At 39.6% G+C, this 20,399-nt stretch overlaps 1 protein-coding gene across 3 annotated transcripts in view; it reads left to right on the forward strand.

Annotated features, from left to right (window-relative positions):
- Window positions 1-20,399, forward strand: part of LOC139739347 (uncharacterized) — a 206,430-nt gene that overhangs the window by 67,019 nt on the left and 119,012 nt on the right. For all 3 annotated transcript variants that reach the window (XM_071649962.1, XM_071649964.1, XM_071649963.1), the window contains exon 2: window positions 16,809-18,826. In XM_071649962.1, coding sequence (XP_071506063.1) covers window positions 17,867-18,826 — 960 coding nt within the window. In that variant the 5' untranslated portion in view covers window positions 16,809-17,866. The remainder of the gene's footprint in view (window positions 1-16,808; window positions 18,827-20,399) is intronic.

Consider the following 20,399-nt stretch of genomic DNA (forward strand, 5'->3'; position numbering starts at 1 on the left):
AGCTCCGTATTTGCCGTTCGTGAGTTCACATGCGCCATTTGAGAACTCAATGTAAAGCGATGGTTGCTGTTGTACGGGTATTTGTCGGTGTTATCTTGCCTTATATCATCGCTTCAATTTGCCTGCTATTCCGAGTATTGCAAAGAGCAAATTGAAGCCGATATGTCATCCCATTAAAAACCCAAAAAGAACAAAGAAAAAGAAACCCTACGGTTTCATGACATAAAAAATTTAAAAAAGAATGACATTAAATCTTTTGAACGCGTTCTGCAAATCTGCCATCTACAAATAAAACAGAAGAGACGAAATTAGAACATGCAAACTCCTCGTGCTACGCAATGGTGGTTTGTGTGTGTCTGTGTGTGAATGTGTGTGTGTGTGTGTGTGTGTGTGTGTGTGTGTGTGTTTTGATCTATATATTACATCTATACGTCTCACGCATAGTATATCTATAAGCATTGATTTTGTCTTTACTGCTGATGTGCACTTTTCAAGCGTTTTATAGGTGGATGGGTAAAATAATTCTTGAGTCCCTTCGATTATGCATATCCTTACTTGTTACAAACATTGTAGGCATAATCATCGTTTGCTACAAAAGGTGTTTATCAAATGTGCTACAGAGCCGTGAAATGAAGAACGCTGTGGTACAGCGTATAATGCCTTGGAATCTTTGACAGTTTTATATATATATATATATATATATATATATATATATATATATATATATATATATATATACATACATACATAATATCCACTTGAGCCCAGACTATGGCTAGTTATAAAGAAACTTTGACTAGTGTTTACCTTTACCTCAAGTCCGTTCGGGGAGCATCAAATCGGCAACCCAGCTGCTGAAGTAAGGTCATGCATAATCCGTGATATTTTATTTGCGATATTTCTTCTAATGAATGCTTACGAGACGTTGTGAGATCTTATGTTTTGAACAGCATATTCCCATTCATCCGGCCTGAGTAGTACTAATGTGTTACTGCCACCGAGAGTCATTTTGCATTGATTAGCACTGTAATCATAAACATGATCATCAAAAATCCTTGTCAGGGGTAGCTCTATTTGTTAAAAGATTGTATGTCAAAAATAAATGTAATAAATGAAGAAATTCTCCTGCGATAGGTGGCATATTCTGATCACTGACGAAAAAGAAGAATGCCGGCATCTCTTTCCCTGATGAGATCTCTGAATAATTGGAAGATGGATGAGAGGCTCCGAGATCTCCTGCCAGGAGAGCGATTTTTCTTTTGCTCGTGTTTTTTTTTCTCCCTCTCTCTCTCTCTCTCTCAAACTAAAGGTCAGGAAACGGGTCTGTCTTGAATATTTATGATGTATTAGCATGTTTGTGAGAAATCGACTAAGCACATGACAACAAATGGTGATTTTCTGCTGGTTCTCTAGATTTTAGCTCGGTATGGGCTTCTAGGCAGTATTTTTGTTCCAGGTATAAGCTGGGACCATCCATTTACACACAATCGTTAATAACATTCTCCGTTGATGCAGATGAGCGACACACTTCAAGGAAGGGGATATCAGACGCCAGTCTCGTCAGATGTCTGTAGGCCGTCTTCCTATCTTCATAATATTCGTCATTCTGTGCAAATCTGGTTTCTTGTGGATCACTCTTCCCGCCTATTTCGAGGTGACCTTTAGAACAGGATGAACGTCGCGAACCAACAAGTGTGTTCACTGTCATGACTGTGAGTTCTGTGAGGTTTTCACCGGATCTTCGGATCTCCGGATTCGTGCTGTTTATAAGTATCCTGTCTGACATGACAATTTCTGGGCTTGCTACAGAAGTACAGACCTGATATGATAAGATTTTTGTCATTCAAATGACAAACATTTACTTCATTGTTCAACACTATTCGCCCTTTGTCTATGTAGTTGTGTGTCTCTATGTCTTAGTGATATATGAAAAATGTCTCGTAAATCGTTCATCGAGGCCGTTTATGAAAGAATGCATGATTGGGCTTTGGACATAGTAAGTAGTGCTTGGCCGCCTTTTTTGTTTTAATCTTTATTATAATTATACTAATTGTCAACTTTTGTTATACCACAGTACAGTTACATTATTATTGTATTATATATCAAGCGATCTCGATACTTATTGATTTGAATTATGTGTAGATATTTGTAAATATCAGATGTATCATCCGAAGTGAGTACGTGGCATACATTTTTGTGTGTCGAATATCGCTGTCCGTGTTCACCTCGATGCTTTGAGGTTTAACCTTGTGTATTTGGAAGTTGTTACAGTGATGGCACGTGATTTCAAGGATCATGCTCCTATCCCCACTGGGCAGGTTAATGGCGCAAAACGCGAGACTGCTGGTAGCACAGCTTGGATAAACTCAGCGGGGTGCGACGGTTCAGTACCTAGTAATCTGAGGAATGAACTTGTTTTAGAAGCTCCACGAACCGATAGGTGCACCTGTCCGGCAAAGCTTCACTGCAACCTGATCAAAGGGGAAATCCAGTCCAAATATAAGTTAGTCTGATTAGAAAAAGTAAAATATTACGAGCTCAACAGTACAATTTTGATCGTAAAAAATATAAGGAAGTTGACACTTCAAATTTTCGCTATTTTTTCAGGAAACAGTGCTTAAATATTCAATATGAATAATGAATAAGTATGTAAATGACAAAGTGAGCCTGTCATCCCCTTACAACTTGCCATAATATAGTTTGTACATACATTTTTTTTTAATTTTTATCTTTATTTGTTCATTTCCATCTGAGAAGATGGCTGGGTATCCCATATTCAGCTACGTTAAGCTGGTCTTCCATGGGGTCCAGTTGGATGTGAGGTTTGACCACTTCACCGGGTTAAACACCCTGCTCTTTTCGATGAATAACTGAAGCGGGATCTTTTACCATGAGTCGTGACTCTCTCACACACGGGACCTCCATTTTATGTCCTATCCGAGGGACAGAAACAATGAATTTTCGTCATTCTTTTTTTTTTCTTTTGTTGTTGTTGTTGTTGTTGTAATTTCCGGGGTTTTTTTTCATTTAAACGCAATTATGCCCGAGGCTCAGATCCTGGTAAATCTAATTGATCACTATTCTGTAGTAATTCAACCAGCAAAAACATCATGTTTCAGACTTCAATGACAAAAACATTGAATTTTTGTCATTCTTTTTTTACACGATCGGTGGCTCACTCATTTGCATATTTATATCCAGTGTGCAAGAACTATTTTGCAGAAATTAGCAAAACTTAAAAATGTCATATATATATATATATATATATATGTCTTATATTTCATCCGATTTCAGTCATATTTTTATCGTTGAACTCATTAGATTTAAATGAATTGTATAATTTTTGTTGAGACCTAATTTCAGGTTTCTAACATTTTTTTTTTGGTGAGATTATGAGAAAACTTTTATGAAATACAAAAGAGCATGTGATTTCAAGAAGAATTCAACGTTGATTTGATGAAAATCGGTCTTGAAATGGCTGTGATATCAAAAACAAAGCTAACCTTATGAATAGTGGGACCCACCTTTTATTACGATCACTTTATTTTACTTTGTTTTTTGAATGTCTCAGCCATTCCGAAACCAATTTTCATCAAATAAACTTTGAATTCGTCTTAGAATGGTATGTTCTGTACTATTTCAAAAGTGGTTTCTTGTTATATCTCACAAACAATTAAAAGCTAAATCCTCATCTCTACCAATACTATACCATCCCTTTAAACCCTTTTTTTATCAGACTAACGTATAATTATTTGGACTGGATTTCCCCTTTAACGGTCTGCGGACCACTGACCAGGTATCTCACGCCTCTCCCGATCTCATTATCGGCGACGCCGTGCCTGGGTGTAGGCTATCCGCCAGGGGGTGAGCTCTTTGCGCCGGAGGTAAGCGACGACGTCTTGAAAACTTAGTTCGCCATGTCTTTTGGGGCGCCATGTTGAGAAAGCCTCGGCAGAAGGCGAGCGAAAAGTCAGCTGTTCAAATAAGACGCGTTTTTACCGCCACGGGCCCTCCCGACCATCACTGGCCAACCAGCGGAGACTAGAGCGGGGACAATAATTGACACACTGCTGTTAATTTTGAGACTAAATCAGATCTGCATTGACTTTTCTCGTGCTGTGTGTAATAGGCTCCTGTATCCCTCTTCTGTTCAATACAGCTAAAAGTCACTTTCCTGTTTTTGTCGACCTTCAAGTCTTCGCCGGACATTCTCCCCATTACTAGTATTTATCATGTGTTGGATGAAATGCTTTACACATGTTTTAGGACATTCAATTAAAGGTACTGTTTACCATTAAGAGCACTGATTAAAAAAAATGTTCGAGTTATCACATTTAATGCAAATGTGTAGGTCAGTTGTATCACAAAACATCCTACCATATAAAAGTTTGCAACAAAGCCCAATATATAAGGATATATCACTGCTTTTCTCACTAAACAATAACTGACGTAGACGGTTTTATAATGTAGAAACAATTTGATTATAACTATTGTTCACATTTTGTATATTCATCAATACTTTACATTGATTATACTGATTAACTTTTTACACTGGTTGTTTCTATCCCTATCTCACATTTTAGAACTATTTTGAAACACTAAAGCTGTGTTTTTGTTTTATTTGCAATGGTATAAACAATGCCTTTAAGATTTTTATGGGTAGTCACAAATGCTCCCCTGATAGGAACACGTACACTTTTGTTGAAACACACACACACACACACACAAGCATAATTATGTATACATGTACACACACATACACTCACGCGCGCGCGCGCGCGCACACACACACACACACACACACACACACATACATGTATATACATTTATGCACACATACACACACATATAACGCATTAAGTATACACACGTATACATCCTTTTTCTTCAAAGAGGTATTTATTCCAAAGGGTAATTCACAAAACAAACATAATAATCAAATATCGTAGTCATAATGATAGCGTAACTGCATCATAAATGGATACATTTCACCATTAATTTGTATCTCTGTTCACTGTTCTTCAGTTATTTTCATCTTGTTATCCTTTTCAAGAAATTTCAAATCAATATACTGGTTAATTATGATAAAGAAATGTAGTTGAATTGTTTTAAGGTAAGCAGACATAACATAATCACGCTACATATTGACTTATGTGAAAATCGAAATTAGATTTGGGAGAATCATATCCTCATATTGAGCGTCATAACCAATTAATGACATTTTCTCATCAATTTCAATGCTTTTACTGAATCAGATACTTATGAAATAACTTTGGCTAATAAAATAATCTTGACAATACGAGTTTACATGTTAGTAATGTAAGAAAACGTGAATGCATGTATCAACATCTTTACATTGGTTGCAAATCACATCTGATGTGGTCTTCCATCGAACTTAGTTTTCTTTGAAAGGTAAAGCCGATGGAAACTTTGAAATCTTGTTGCTTTACTCCATTATTATATAGTTTTCAAAATTGAATATGTTGAAATTACTCCAATCATATTTACTGAAAAATTCAGCGTTTTTTTTTCTTCAAATATAAGACTGTTGAATGATGAATTATTTTTAAACCAACAAAATAAGCACAAAGCTGTTTCGTTTTTTATATTACGATGTCAATAACATCACCAGTTTTTTTTTTTTTTTTATTTGAATCAATCTATCTTTTTGCAGTACTGGTACTCGATTTTTACAATTCTCTAACTGATTACTATTCAATTTATCGAACAACTGCCTTTCCATCAACATCACATCATTTATCTTTTCAAGACTTTTCCATGATCCCTTTTAATTAGATGCATGGTTTATTCTTACTTCACCTTTTCATATTTTGTAAGATACAATAATCTGGTTTTGTATTTGAATGATTCCATAGTTATTTTATTTTCACATTCATTTACTTGGAATACATCAGGATAAAGTAGTTAGCCCATGAAGTTGACAATTCCAAATAAAATGTATAGACAGTAGGTGTTTCAGACATAATAATATAAACATATCAATTGGAAAATAATTACACTGAATAGATGATAATAATGTACCTGCTAATTTACGTGTCTAAGAAAAAACCCAAGTAGTTCCGTCATCGATATAATTTTATGATAATATATATATAATATATCTGTAAGATTATGTTAATCAGTTGCAGATCAAGGAGGGGGCGCATCGGGCGCCCCCTCCCCCTTTATTTTCTGTTAAAATAAAAGAAGTAAAAAGGAAAAAATGAAAGCGGCGACGTGCGCCCACCCCCTTTATTTCTCTTTATATTTTGCGCCCCTCCCCCTTTCCGGAATTCCTGGATCCACCCTGTTAATATCTACGCACATTGTAATATGGAGTGTCAGTTGAAATGAGCAGGAGGTACGAGACACAGACATAATGCAAAACAGCCTCGCGCACAGACACATATCAAGACAGAAACAGAATCTTGAATTACTGTACAACGTTGTGCTCTACCGTCACAGATACATCATCATATCATTATCTCAATCTTCCCTCAATTTTTCTCATCCCGACTTCCCCTGTCTCTTTCCCATATTCTCAGAAAAAAAATCCCGACTCACTTAATTGTCAGCAATTCCTACAATTTACATTTGTCATAAAGCAAACGTCAACTGCTTTCATTTTTATTTTGAAGATAGTATTAATGTACATCGAACGTCCTCTTGGGGTATCATAGATGGCATACATTAATATTGATATAGAGCTTAATACGACGTTTTGTTTTGTTTTTTCTTGTTTGCTTACAAACCTGAATGTGAGAGACCATTCTAATTTTCAATTTTCTTTCAACTGCCTTGAGAGGCAATTTCGAAGCAAATGAGATCGCACTTTTACCCTGTGGATTCGATATTTGATCGAAGAAATGCACACGCTCATTCCTATTTCTTTTTTCTGGGTATGCAATGTTATTTATGTTTAAATGTACTCTGTAATCCAGATACGCTTCTCTCGTATTCACGACAAAAATATCATCCCACTCTGCAAAACGTCAGTGGTAATGGTACTTCCAGTTACTAGCATATATAATAATATATGAATATATACATAATATGCCATCCTGGTCTTATACACTGCCATGATTAATGTTTGGCAGCAATGTGTCAGTCTTTGACGACATTCTAAACGTAATATAGAAGTTTATCATAATTGTGCGTAGTATCGCTCTTCTAATGGTTTTCACAATAAACCATAATATCGTTCTGTATGTGGTGAAACAAAGACAATTTAGTCCCCTCCCCCCCCCCCCCCCCCCCCCACGGAAGTTGACACCTGTAGGGAGACAATTATAGACGTCCTTTATTTAATGATGAATTCAATTCAGTTCAATTAAAAAAAAACCATATATATATATATATATATATATATACACATTTCACTTTCTTTGGTAACAAAGAAAAAAGTAAAACAAACTATAATTGTGGAACCATATAGTAATTATACATTGTCATGAAAACTGAAGTGGTCGAAATGTTAGTGCATATTTGCTAGAAAGAACAAAACTATTGACCACCCTGTCAAGTCATAATTCTCTAATATGTACAAGCTTAAGAAATCTCCCTGGGTGACGAGATGACAACTTCCTTCCTCCATCCTTCAGTATTTGCAGTATTATAGCTTCGATTTACTGTTTTTTTTCCTACTTTGACCCAGGTACATTATCCTGCAATACTTTGTCATTAAGGTTCGACATGTTTTTACAGTACATAACCACATAATATGCATATGTAATGCATTTATGATGTGGATTATGATATGTGCGCCTTTCTGTATTTTGATGATGAACTCTACTCTTCACCTTGTCGATATGAGGTTAAATTTTAGTCAGTATGTTATCATAGATTGAAGCAAATCACTTTATTGTACACACTAAAATACCGTCGTGTGATTCAAACCTCTTGATTCAAAAGATAATGAGCAAAGAATGAATTGATAAATCCAGATTAACTCTAAATCAACACTGTCATGATACGATGCCACATGGAAAAGTTTATGCAGCGAAGGGAAAGCTTTTCACCCCGTACCAGTCCCCGACTTCAGGACTTTTTAGGGTGGCAGTTGTTATAAACTGGAGCACCGTTTTTTCACTAGATGCTGCTAAGTTCATTACGACCTCAAACTTCAAACATGGCAACTGCACCGTGCAATAAGTCTATTTCCATGAGGTTGTTGCATCAAGAAACACCAGGTCGGTCAATGTGTATGGCGGATTTTGAACCCGATGGCAGCGTTTGTCAGAAACCATGCTGAAATGTCATTCCAAAAACGGGTACGAAAAATAATAATGAAGTTATCTTTTAACCTGTTATCTTCATTTTCCCCCTAACGAGAACTGTTGACAACTTGCTACCTCACTAGCTTTGTCGTAATGACAGTAGGATGCATGTAATAGGTAGTTTTTTTTTTCCAGGAGAATAAAAGGTGACAGTGTTACATTGATGCCTAAGCCTGTACTAATCCTCATGTATCCAACTCTGTGGTGAGAAATGCATGTATATTTTTTCCGTAATAAAGGAAAACCAAAGGGATCATTTTTTATTTTAATCAAAAGGGACTAAAAACGACAGCAACAGCTAATTGAATTTCTCCTGCGTTTGAAATTCAGTACGTCATGTCGCATTTTGAACACCTCCTAACAGCCAACTGTGGCACATTATAGTTGTGACGTCACTTTTGTCGACTAATTTTGTTAGGTGTAAATAATGGCGGTAATTTTGTCTGTTGACGACGTCATAGGATGGAATGTCATTAAGTGTAAATGGTAACCTAATCACATCAAAGGCTTGCTGATATTAATGCCTACATAACGAGTTTTCTGATTGCGCGAAATGAAATCAGAAAGAACAATATGGTGTCAGAGAGAGTAGTATTACCCTTCAAAGCTTAGATATGCGAAAGATCTATCATATCCACATATTCTTCAATAGAAAATTTGACAAAAACGTCATAAAATTGAATCCTGGAAAGGAAAAAAAAACTTTTCATATAGATACCTGGAAGCTATACATGTACCCTTAAGTTGCAGAGTATGGTGGATTCTACTGACTTCTCCCGTCTTTTACCGTCATGATCCTCATCAATTCCGCTATAGTCATATTATTCTTGTCTGTGCATCCAAGGAGTATTCGTGGCACCAATACACACAGCTTCTCTCGACCAGTAAAACTCATTTACATCGCGTCGACCTGATCGCTGCAGTTGCGATCAGGAGCGCTGAATCTTGCCACGACCGGCTATTACAGGGTGCTTAACTTCATCAGGCAGGCATTCCCGCAATATTCCCGACCTGCAGAAAGCCTCCTCTTCATCACCCTCGCTCCTTTCTGACCGTTACCTCTTTTCCTTCCTCTATGTCCTCTGCTCTCTTGGTGCCCCTATCTCTACTTCTTCCTTCTCACCCCATCCTCCATCTCCACCCCACCCCCCCCCCCCCCCCCCCCCACACACACACCCTTGCCGTCTATCGTGAAATATAATGATTTTCGAATTCTAATTGAATCTTCCCAGACCCCTGCGCCGGCTGGTGACGATATTGTCAGAATGTCTAAGTCGGAAAACGCACTGCAGGGGTTACGTTCCGTGCGTGAGCTCAATGCCAATATCATCAAATCGAAGCTCCAGCTTACAGTAATGACGCTGTCCGATCCATCAATTTCAACCCCCCCCCCCCCCCCCCCATTCCAATCATCCCATCTCCGGATTTCTCTCCAAGATCATCCGTATAGCCTCCTAGACTCTGAACGTGGAGAGGCATACTTTCCTCCCGCCGTCATTTAGTGGGGAAAAATAATTTTAATGAGATGGATTTTCCGGGAGATCAGGTTTAAGGGAGTAACGACAGAGCAGTCTAGCCACCAAGGCGTGACGCCGGACCATGAATACCATCGGACCGGGTTGCGAAGGGTGAAGTGATGAATCGCGCCGCGCTGGATGATTCTTGTTATGCACTTCCCGTTAAGGTCTGGTACGCACTAGCGCCCACAATTCACGGGCTGAGCTGCGACTGTTCGTGTTTCTTTGCAATACTGGACCAGGAGAGATACCTAACCCCTCCTCCACAACCCCCCCCCCCCCCCAAACTAATAACTTTCCCCGTCTCAGTCTGTATGATCACGTATGATACTCCGTATCTCTCAACCGTTTTCTTTCTCTCATTTTCTCTCTGTTTTTCATTATCATCTGCCGGTTATATTTTTTTTCTTTCTTTCTGTCTGTCTTAATATTTTGCATAGTTATTACAGGGACAGAGTTTTTAACTTCAGGTACAATGCGCCATGAATATAGCCGCAGCCACGTTAAAGAAATACATGTTTTGACCACACGCTTCTTAATTTTATCAACCACTCTCCACCCGACTCGAGGCTTTAAGTGTCAGTAATGTCCAGTTCCTATTTCTATTATTATTTTGTTTATCGATTTGTTTATAAGTCCGATGATCATTTGGCATAATCATGGTTACATTCCATATCTTTTTACCTAAAGGAATTAACCCCCATTCTATGTACCATGCTGCCAGTGGCTGTGGAATTACGACTATAAGATTTTGGCATAATTCCTATCTAGCTCTCGCTTCGAGTCCCCAACCCAATTCAGATCACCATTCCCGACATTATAGTAATGATGAAATAATGCAAAATCATCTATTACAATCAGAATCGATTCCTTCAGTTTAACATAATCATACCTGATGCGTGGAAATAATATTCGCGCGAATGCTCTGGATACTCAGAAAACAAGAGCAACCAAATATAACCTGTCTCAGCCTCTTACCCTGCAAATGGTTGTGCGCGCTCTTCGGGATTTATAATTTCACTTGTCACACCTCATCAAAGTGCCATAATCTACAACACGGGCAGGGAATACTTCGCCGGTGGCAAAACGCTGAAATCTAATGTTAGCTACGTATATTGTACCTGCAGGCGTGTTTTATATGCGTTGCACAAGACTGGCATTTTTGATGAGTGGGAATTCGATAGAGCTCTTAAACTCCCCTTAGTTTGGCCGTTGAGCTAATCTTACTGGCATTTATGTTTAATTTGGGGTACACTTATTATAGGCATTGTCATTCGTAGTCTACGCAAACACACACGCACGCACACACAAACAAGCAAGCAAACAAACGAACGAACAAATAAGCAAATGACACACAGATGTATGTGTTATTGTTAAATTGATATAATACTGTCCTCTCAGAAAAGCTGTTAGTTCAAATGCGTTTCGTTCATTTTCATTTTATTTAGCTCTAAAACAAAAAGAAAATGATTGTGATACAGATAAAACTTGTCTGAGTCTTTCTGATCTTAATTCGCAGAACAGGTGAGCATAAAGCGATACCTACATCTAAGATCTTTCGCGAGTATTCTTTAAAAAAAAATCGGCTACATTAGAAGGGAGGGAGAGAGAGTATAATAACTAGGCGCTTCCAGCAGGATGCCTTCGTTCAGCAAATTAGCCTTCTCATAATGCGGGCTACATGGAAGACACCATACGTGGCGTATTTTGGCACAATACTGGAAATAAAAGAGTTAAACACTACATTTGATTCCAGTTCAAAGCAAGCAATTTGATTGCTTGTTCTGCATGTTCAGCGGCGGGCCATCGTGTGCCATAGAGAGGACCATGCGATTATTAATCCGCAGTAGCTGAGCATGATCAATTGAAAACCACATGTTCGGATCAATACCGGAGAATGAATCGTGTGATTTACCCTGGGGAGAACATTAGCGAAATAGAATACATGTGGAAGGATTTGCCTATTCGTGTGTGTATGTTTGTGCATGTGTGTATGCCTTTGTACGTGACGTGTCTGTGAGTACGTGTGTTGGGCACAAAGTTTTATTTCTCGAAGCTACCATTATTTCCTTAATAATTTACTAGGAAATAAAAGTCAATAATCATGAGTTCTGTGGCTTCGCAAAGGATGAATTGTGGGAAATTCCGGTTGTGTGACGACACTCACTGCTCGATCACATGGTCGTATCATTTCGATCGACAAAGAGATTTCTTCCACGAGTTCCAGTAATTTATTTCTTTACAAAACACTAAGGCAATCAGCATTGTACATTGTCCTTGGATGTTATTAGCGAGCCCTTGTACACAAAAGCACACACCCTCTTGAAAGCGTATACACCTACACCACCTACACTACCTACACACACACACACACACACACGCAGAGACACACACGCAAAGATCACGAGGAAATGCATAACTACAATTTTGATAGGACTACAATGGGCTTTTGTATTGTTTGTCGAGATTGCATAGTTGTAGAATGTGTTTATGTGTTTGTAATGATCTTCATCGTCAACAAGCAGTAAATCATCATTTAAAAACGCTTCATTGAACCTTGGAATCTTGGATATAATTGAGCCAAAAATCATTGTGACATCACAGCATGCACAGACACACAAATACACCCAAAATGCAGGCAACATACCATATTCTATATTAATGTAAGTATCGCTACTACTCTATCATCAAACCAAGTTTAAAGGGATCGTAATATAGATTTGGTTGAGACCTAATTTTAGGTTTCTAACATCTTTGGTGAGATAATGAGAAACCTCTTATGAGATATGATAGAGCATGTAATTCCATGAGGATTTCAACGATTATTTGATGAAAATTGGTTTTGAAATGGCTGAGATATCCAAAACAGAGCGATTCTAATAAAGTGTGGGACTCAGCGTTTGTTGCGATCGCTTTGTTTTACTTTGTTTTTGGATGTTTCAGTCATTCCAAACCCGATTTTCGTCAAATAAACTTTGAATACTTCTTAAAATGGTATTCTCTGTACTATTTCATGAGTGTTTTCTTGGTGTCTCGCAAAAAAGTTAAAAGCCCAATTCTCATCGCCACCAATACTGTACCATCCCTTTAATCTACTCGGAGAAAATAGACAAATATACATATGTGCATTGACTTCTCTTATTACCGCACATGCACTTCAAAATGTTCGACTCCCCGGGGTGAAAAATAGCTAAAGAAAGTTTTGTAATTGAACGTCCAAATCGAAAGGAGGCAAATAGACCTAAACAACAACAACAACAACAACAACAACAACAACAACAACAACAACAACCACCACCACCACCACCACCACAACAACAACAACAACAACAACAACAACAACAACAACAACAACCACCACAACAGCAGCAGCAGCAACAACAACAACAACAACTTCTTCACTGATTTCAGGCTATTGTCGTGATGCACAACTCCCTCACTGCTGCCACATTTTCATGTAACTGTACAAAGTGAATTTAATTACGACAACCTCCTTCCGTCGTGATTGACAAGTTGCCCTTCATCGACTAAGATAAGCATCAATTTTTCAGTGTTTTAGTGGCAGTCATGATGAAATATCGTGAGCAATACATATTCGGGTTAGACCAACCAAGGATTGGAACAAGCACCAGCTGTCTGGTGGAAGTTCGGAGGCCTAGTGGGTGCGGCGCATGTCTAGTAATCAGGAGATTGTTGGTTCAAATCCAACCCGAGTTTGTTTGTTTTTATGCCTCCGCCACGAAGTGGTGCCGGAGGCATTATGTTTTCGGGTTGTCCGTCCGTCCGTCCGTCCGTCCGTCCGTCCGTCCGTCCGTCCGTCCGTCCGTCTTTCCGTCCGTCCGTCCGTCCGTCCTTCCGTCCGTCCGTCCGTCCTTCCGTCCGTCCGTAATGAATTTTGTGGACAGGGTAACTACCAAAACCTTTTGAGGTATCCTAATGAAACTTGGCATGTATGTGTATTAGGGGGTGAAGTTGTGCCTATCAACTTTTGGGTGCACATGCTCAAGGTCAAAGGTCAAAAGGTCAAGGTCAAATGCTTAAAATTTTACTATTTCCCCCATATCTATGCAATGCCTGAAGATATTTTCTTGAAACTTAGTGTATACATGTACTACCCAATTAAGATTCTCTGGTGAAAGTTTGGGGTCATGAGGTCAAAAGGTCAAAGGTCAAAAGGTCAAGCAAAATGTTAAAATTTCACTTTTTTCTCTGTATCTTGGAAATTGTTCAAGGTATCTTCATGGAACATAGTATATATGCATCTACTGACTGGCAGTGGTTATCTAGGGAATTTAGGGTTCATGGGGTCAGGGGTCAAAGGTCAAGGGCAATACTTCAAAATTTTACTATTTTCCTTATATTTATGCAATGCCAGCAGGATTTTTTTTTAACTCGATGTGGGTATGCATGTATAAACCAATAGAGATTCTCTGGGATTTTTTTTTTTTTGCCAAGAACGTCAAAGGTCAAAAGGTCAAAGATCAAGTGAAAGTGCTGAACTTACTTCTTTCTCCATATCTCGGAAGTGGCTCAAGTTATCTTGAAACCTAGTACATGCTGAATTTATGTATGTTCTGCCTGACAGTGATTCTCTTATAAATCAAAGGCCAGATGAAAATGATAACAATTTACTGTTCAATACAGAAATTGCGCTTTTTCTCCTTACCTTGAAAATTACTCAGTGCATAAACTTATGAAATGGTCAATGTCAAGTTAAAGTTCTTAAATCCCCAAATACATGCTCTCCTATTCATCCAATTAAACATAGGTCAAGGAAGGTAAACATTCAATACATTTGTGACAAACATGTCATATTAATATTTTGCCAATTTTGTGAAAATGTAATCACACATTGTCCACATGTACTATAGACCTATTAGGAGAATCATGCATTATGGCGGAGGCATACCAGTCGCCATAGCGACATTTCTAGTTTTTTTCTTTTCTTTTTTATATAGCTACTGTTAAAACACTGAAAAATCGGTGGTTAAATCTAACTCGACGCAACAACTCATTAATTTGAATCCTTACACAGTCATCTCAGATATGCTAAACAGCGTATTGGATGACGCCCCATCATCAGGATAAGACGAAGAGACTTGCGACGAAATACACCAGCTGTGGGAGAATGGAGGAGGGGGGGGGGGCATGTCATCTTATGAGCAATCAAGCTATGTTCACGTTTGTCTGCGCCGTCTTTAGTAGCAGTATCGTATATTGTCTGTCCGCACGACAAGTCTGTACATCACGTGACCTGTTTACTCAGGACTACAGCGAGACATGCGCAAATGCCAATGACAATATTGAATTCACCCCGGGCTCTCCCTGAACCCATCCGAAGAGGCCCGGTTGTCATCGCAACGCGGGGTGGAGGGCATCCTTCGTTAGGCGGAGGATTTGCCCGCTCCTCCCACTGCTCTAAATCGTGAAACATCTCTTTTGATGTGATCGTCGCGAGGGTCTCTACCCTTTCTTTCTTGTTCATTGACCTACGTACTTGGGCTTAGATTTTACTTGAATTATTTACGTCAATAAAACTGACTTGTTGGATGAGAACCACAAATGTAGGGTCCTATACAAGAGAGAGAAAGAAAATAGGTAAGCGACGAAGTGAAGGCTTTACTATACACTCTTTATTCGATCTGAAAAAAAAAAAAATCATTTTTGTGAAGTAAAAAAATCATCATTTGATTGATGGACGACGAATTAGATATACTAAGTTCCCTTAGCATGTTGATACTGATTAATTTGTTAACTTGTTTCGCATTTTGTCTGGAAAGGATCGTGACTATACCTGTTATGCATCGCCATCGTTGTGGTGTTGTTTGTTATAATACGGATGCCATCATCCGTGATTGCCTGCCTCACCCCTCTAATCCGCCAGGAGCGTGGCAAAACTGTAGGCTTTGTGTTAAGTGTAGAATCGTGCTTCCCGCGCTGCCAAACTCACCCAGTGTGAAGGAGTTGTCGTCTGACCATGCATTCTAGACATGCCTTATTTACTCTGGCGGGAAATATCTTGGGGGCATCACAGTCAAACGACTCCACTTGGTTTCGATTTTTCTCACCTTACTTTTCTCCCTTGCTCCTTTTTTTCGGGAGCACTTTGATATTAGCAGTGCCGTAAACTTTGTTCACCATGAACATGGGAAAAAATCTGATTATTCTGGTTTTTGTTTTTTTACATTCATTCCTTTTTCATTTGACGAGTCCATCGTATTAATCTCATACTTGGATAGTCTTCTAAAACATGGTGACTCAATAATGTTTTCCCAATGCATCTGATATGGGTCATTTAAAATAAAGTTCCTTAACATCTGTTAGAATTGTGAATTATCTCAATTTTAAGATGACTTTCCGTCATGTTTGCCTTCCATTAATTATGATAATTATGTCATTTTCAATATCTTGTTATCCGTTATAATCTGTGTCTTAAATCTTCATGCTTTGACATTCATTGTTTGACAAAAGTGGTAAACATTTTTCTTCGAGTTTATCAAATGCAGTGCAAGTCAAGATACCCATCAGTTTCCATATTTATGACGTGATTTTTTTTTAATTAATCAAGTAGAGACCCCCATGCAAGAAAATTAATAGGAATTAACAAAATGATTCCTAACCTTTCTTTTTAACACTGGCCTTTACTGTTTTCTCACTTAACACGCAGCAACTGGCTGTTTCTAAATTTACAACATTTCTGTGTATCATATAGATGTAACCGTAATACCGTGTTCTTCGATCCAAATTCTCTGTCAGGAACCAAAAATGTCCATCATCTGTCTTTCCAATCTAAGCAATGCCCAAAAGTATAGTGATAGCATGTTTTCAGATGATTAGAGTCTCCATTAACACTGACTTGATCTGCAAAGTACATTGATCTAACCAGAGGCAAGACTGTGTCTTTTTCTGTCCATTTTGATACATTACGATAAATTATGCAATCAATGAAAGGGTGTTTTTATGCTGCAGCCGTGATAATACATGTATATTCGTTTCTGTGCTTTTACCCCCGCAGGATCAAAATCATGTCACAACAACATCAGTGAAAAGTTCAATCAGCCACCAGAAGAAAAAGAGGAATAGCGCCAGCTATGTCGAAGGGACTACAACACCTTCGTCACCGTGGCCTTGATAAGGGACGTCATGCTCTGATTTGTAACGAGGTCTCCAATGCGTGGAATGCAGACGAAATTATTGTCGACTTTACAAGCTAGGTGGTTCCCTGCCGATCTGTTACCGTTTCCAAACCCAGCAGAATTGTCGCCAATCGCGTCGTTTGGCCCCGACAACATTTTGCCCAATTTAGCGAGCGCTCAACCTCCGCATCGCCGACACGCACCGCTTTAAAAGGGCTTACGTCATTACTTGAAAGTTGCCTTTCGAAGCCTGTTTCTAATTTTCTTCTCCACTAAAACAAAAAACAAAAACAAAAACAGGTCGTGGAATTGGCCAAGATTTTATCTCCGGAGCGGAAAAAGGAGGCAGAGCGCTCAATTAGCAGACATTGTGGAATATATTGTGGGAATGATAACATCGCGAGGCGTTTGTGAAAACAGTGTGTGGGAGATGTCCTTCAGTTCGTGGTTTATTACAACGCAAAGGAGTGGCCTTTTGAATGTCTGTTACGCCTAAGTACGTCACACAACATCAGCTGACTTGTGTCAAATCCAGAAAACTGGAATCGGGCGAGGTGGTCTCTGCAGAGGTGATACTGACAACTGGTCAGCTCGGTTGTTTGATTCGCTCCTCTGCAAACTTCTCACAGATTTTCGCTTGCTTTTCGTGTACGTTAGCGCATCCTGGATTCAATATGGATTTGATTGAAATTTTGTCACAGCAGATGCTTGCTCAGCAGACCCTTGGAGAAATAATTTGGATCGTGGATACGATAACGGAATACCAGGTGGAGCTTCAAAGTCATTGTTGTCAGGAAGAGAGCGGAGTTAGTACAAACGAGGAGTGACAAATTACGCACCATTTTCAAATATACTCGCTTAGTCTCACTCCAGACTCAATTTGCAGCAATGACCGTTCGTTGTCGACCGAGGATCGATTCTGTCCGCGTCCGTTGAAATGTCGTCCCCTATTCTAATGGTTTCGCCGGCAAGTGAGGGCGCTCGCCTGGATTCGTCGCGGGACAGAGTGGACGTGGGAGCTCAGTGCGAGCCTCCGGAATGTAGCAAGGGCCCAGGAAAACCTGGCAGCGAGGCGGCTACCGGGTCTACGGCGATATGGACGCCGCGGCAGCTCGTCATCACGTCAGTAGGTGACTATGGTCTTACGCCCCCATGCGGCCTGCTTACCGCACAATCTCCGCTCGCTTCGCCTCGTCAACGAGAAGCAGCGGGGAGCGCCAACTGTTCAGACATTCAGAAAAGTATGGACTGTCATGGCCGAAGTGGATGGGGACGTTTTGGCATCAGCGACAGCAACCGTACGTGTCCAGAAGAATACGAGTTGGAAGCCCGTGATGATCAACAAGACGCATGCCCCCACACTGGCTTACTGCGACGACGAGACAGCTTTCAAGACGCCGTGTCGACAGATTGCCAGAGCAGCGGGGTCGCCGACAGACAAGGCAGCGGGAGTGCACCGACAGAATCTGCGCCTCACAGCCCGTACACTCTCACAGTACCCGAAGTGAGCCCAGTGGAACGAAGACTGAGTAATAACAACGAATTCGTGAACCTAGCTCACCGGTCTGCTATTGTCAACGGGGCAATCCCCCGGTTTAGTCCATTGTCTCTAAAGGTTGGCCAGGACTGTAGCGCCGAAGGAAAAGGGATGCTATCCTCGGATATGCGCGGGAACGGGAACCACGACCACACGATGAAGCAGAGCAGAAACATTATGAGTTCTGGGAAGAGGCGGAAATCGAACCACAATACGAACAGCACGAGCTACCGGCTCGGTCTCCGGAAGACACTGTTCGAAAAGAGGAAGAGATTAAGCGATTATGCCTTGCTAACTGCAGTCTTTGGGATTGTCGTAATGATCCTGGAAACGGAATTATCATGGTTCGTCTACGGCAAGGTATGTCCTTCAAAATTTTGCCATTTTTTTTTCGAACAAAACTACCAACAAATCTAGTAATTCCTGGTTAAACACTCATCAAATCAAATTAAATCTTTTTTTGAGTGAGAGAGATACAATGAAATAGAGAAATATGCCTCAGTTTCATAGTTACCTAAGCACGATTACATGAGATACTTTGTAGGATGTAAATGTTGTGTGTGAAGAGAGAGGGAATATCCAGTTTGGCTGCAGTGCAGTGATCGTGACTCCTGCTGAAATACCGTCTTGTTATGGCGCCATGCCAAAGTAATTAACATTTAAGGAGATAACTCCGCCAGAACGCGAACCCTGTGTGCTATAACCAACTGGCCTCCAGATCGATTATCATACCAGCAGAGAAATGGGCCTCTAGTGCGTGAATGCTATAAGCTCGTTAGTCCCCAAAGCCTACACTACACTGCTATAACATCTTACTGGTCTCGTTGTCGTCGGTTTTCTCATGAACAATAACATCGCTAAAGTAGTCCGCTACATGATATACAGCTCACCATACATAAAGAATATTTTTCATCAATTGAAACCATTCATTGATTCATTGACATGCTGGGGGAAAATTTATGCCTTATCGCTGTTTTAATTTGTTTTTATTAATTTCAATTCATTTCCACATTAGATGTCGAAATACTAAGTGATGTTAACATCTGTTTAGTGGAAAGCAAGTATTGATCAAAATCAAGTGCTTCAAAAAGGCCCCACATACACAAAGAAGTCATATTTAAGCCTATGTATTAGAGAAGTACCATGCATGCGAAATGATTTTGTAGCAAATACCCCTACAGGGAGGAGGTAGGGGAAGAATGGTATAGTCAACTGAGCAATTGATCAGCACATTTACTCAATAACATGTCACAGCGGTTAGTCAAACGGTCATGCTTCTCACATCGCAGATGAAAGAAAACAGGCATATCACATGAATCTGTTTCCATACGTCCTTGCACTGAGATGAATATAGAAATTGATACGAATGAAAGCACTTGGTTGACATAGCCTTGGACACGGTAGTGTAACGCCATTGATCTGTCAGAATGACGTTGGTGAATTTTATTCTCGATATTACAGCCGATCGAAGAAATCTTTTCTTTCTAGTGCTACATGTGATATGCATGCGAGTGTGTGTACCTACTTTTCATTTGTGTGTTTATGCGTATGCTTGTTTGTGTGTGTGTGTGCCCATCGATAAAAGTATGTACACGTATAATATACGTGTTTACGAGACTTTAATTGCTGTATTCCGTATCTACCTTCATAGAAATGTTTTCCTGCGACGAAGCTACAAATTCCCAGTTTTTCAGAAAAACAAAAACCGCATACACACACACGGTAATAATGATAACTTTTGCATTCCGCATTACGTGCGTGAAGCGAACCCGTGAAAGCAAAGCGGATGCAGAGGATGACAGCATGTGTGTATAGGCTCAATACGCGGTTCAATCCATGTGTATATCTAATTACCCTGAGGTCAACACGCAATCCGCATGCTAGTCGGTTGGCGACACTCTCTCAACACGCAAATCAGTGACATCATGGAGAG

This window comes from Diadema antillarum, unplaced genomic scaffold (genome assembly GCF_040938485.1).
Source record: "Diadema antillarum isolate AM-2024a unplaced genomic scaffold, OU_Dant_1.0 seq00000798_RagTag, whole genome shotgun sequence".
NCBI lineage: Eukaryota > Metazoa > Echinodermata > Echinoidea > Diadematoida > Diadematidae > Diadema > Diadema antillarum.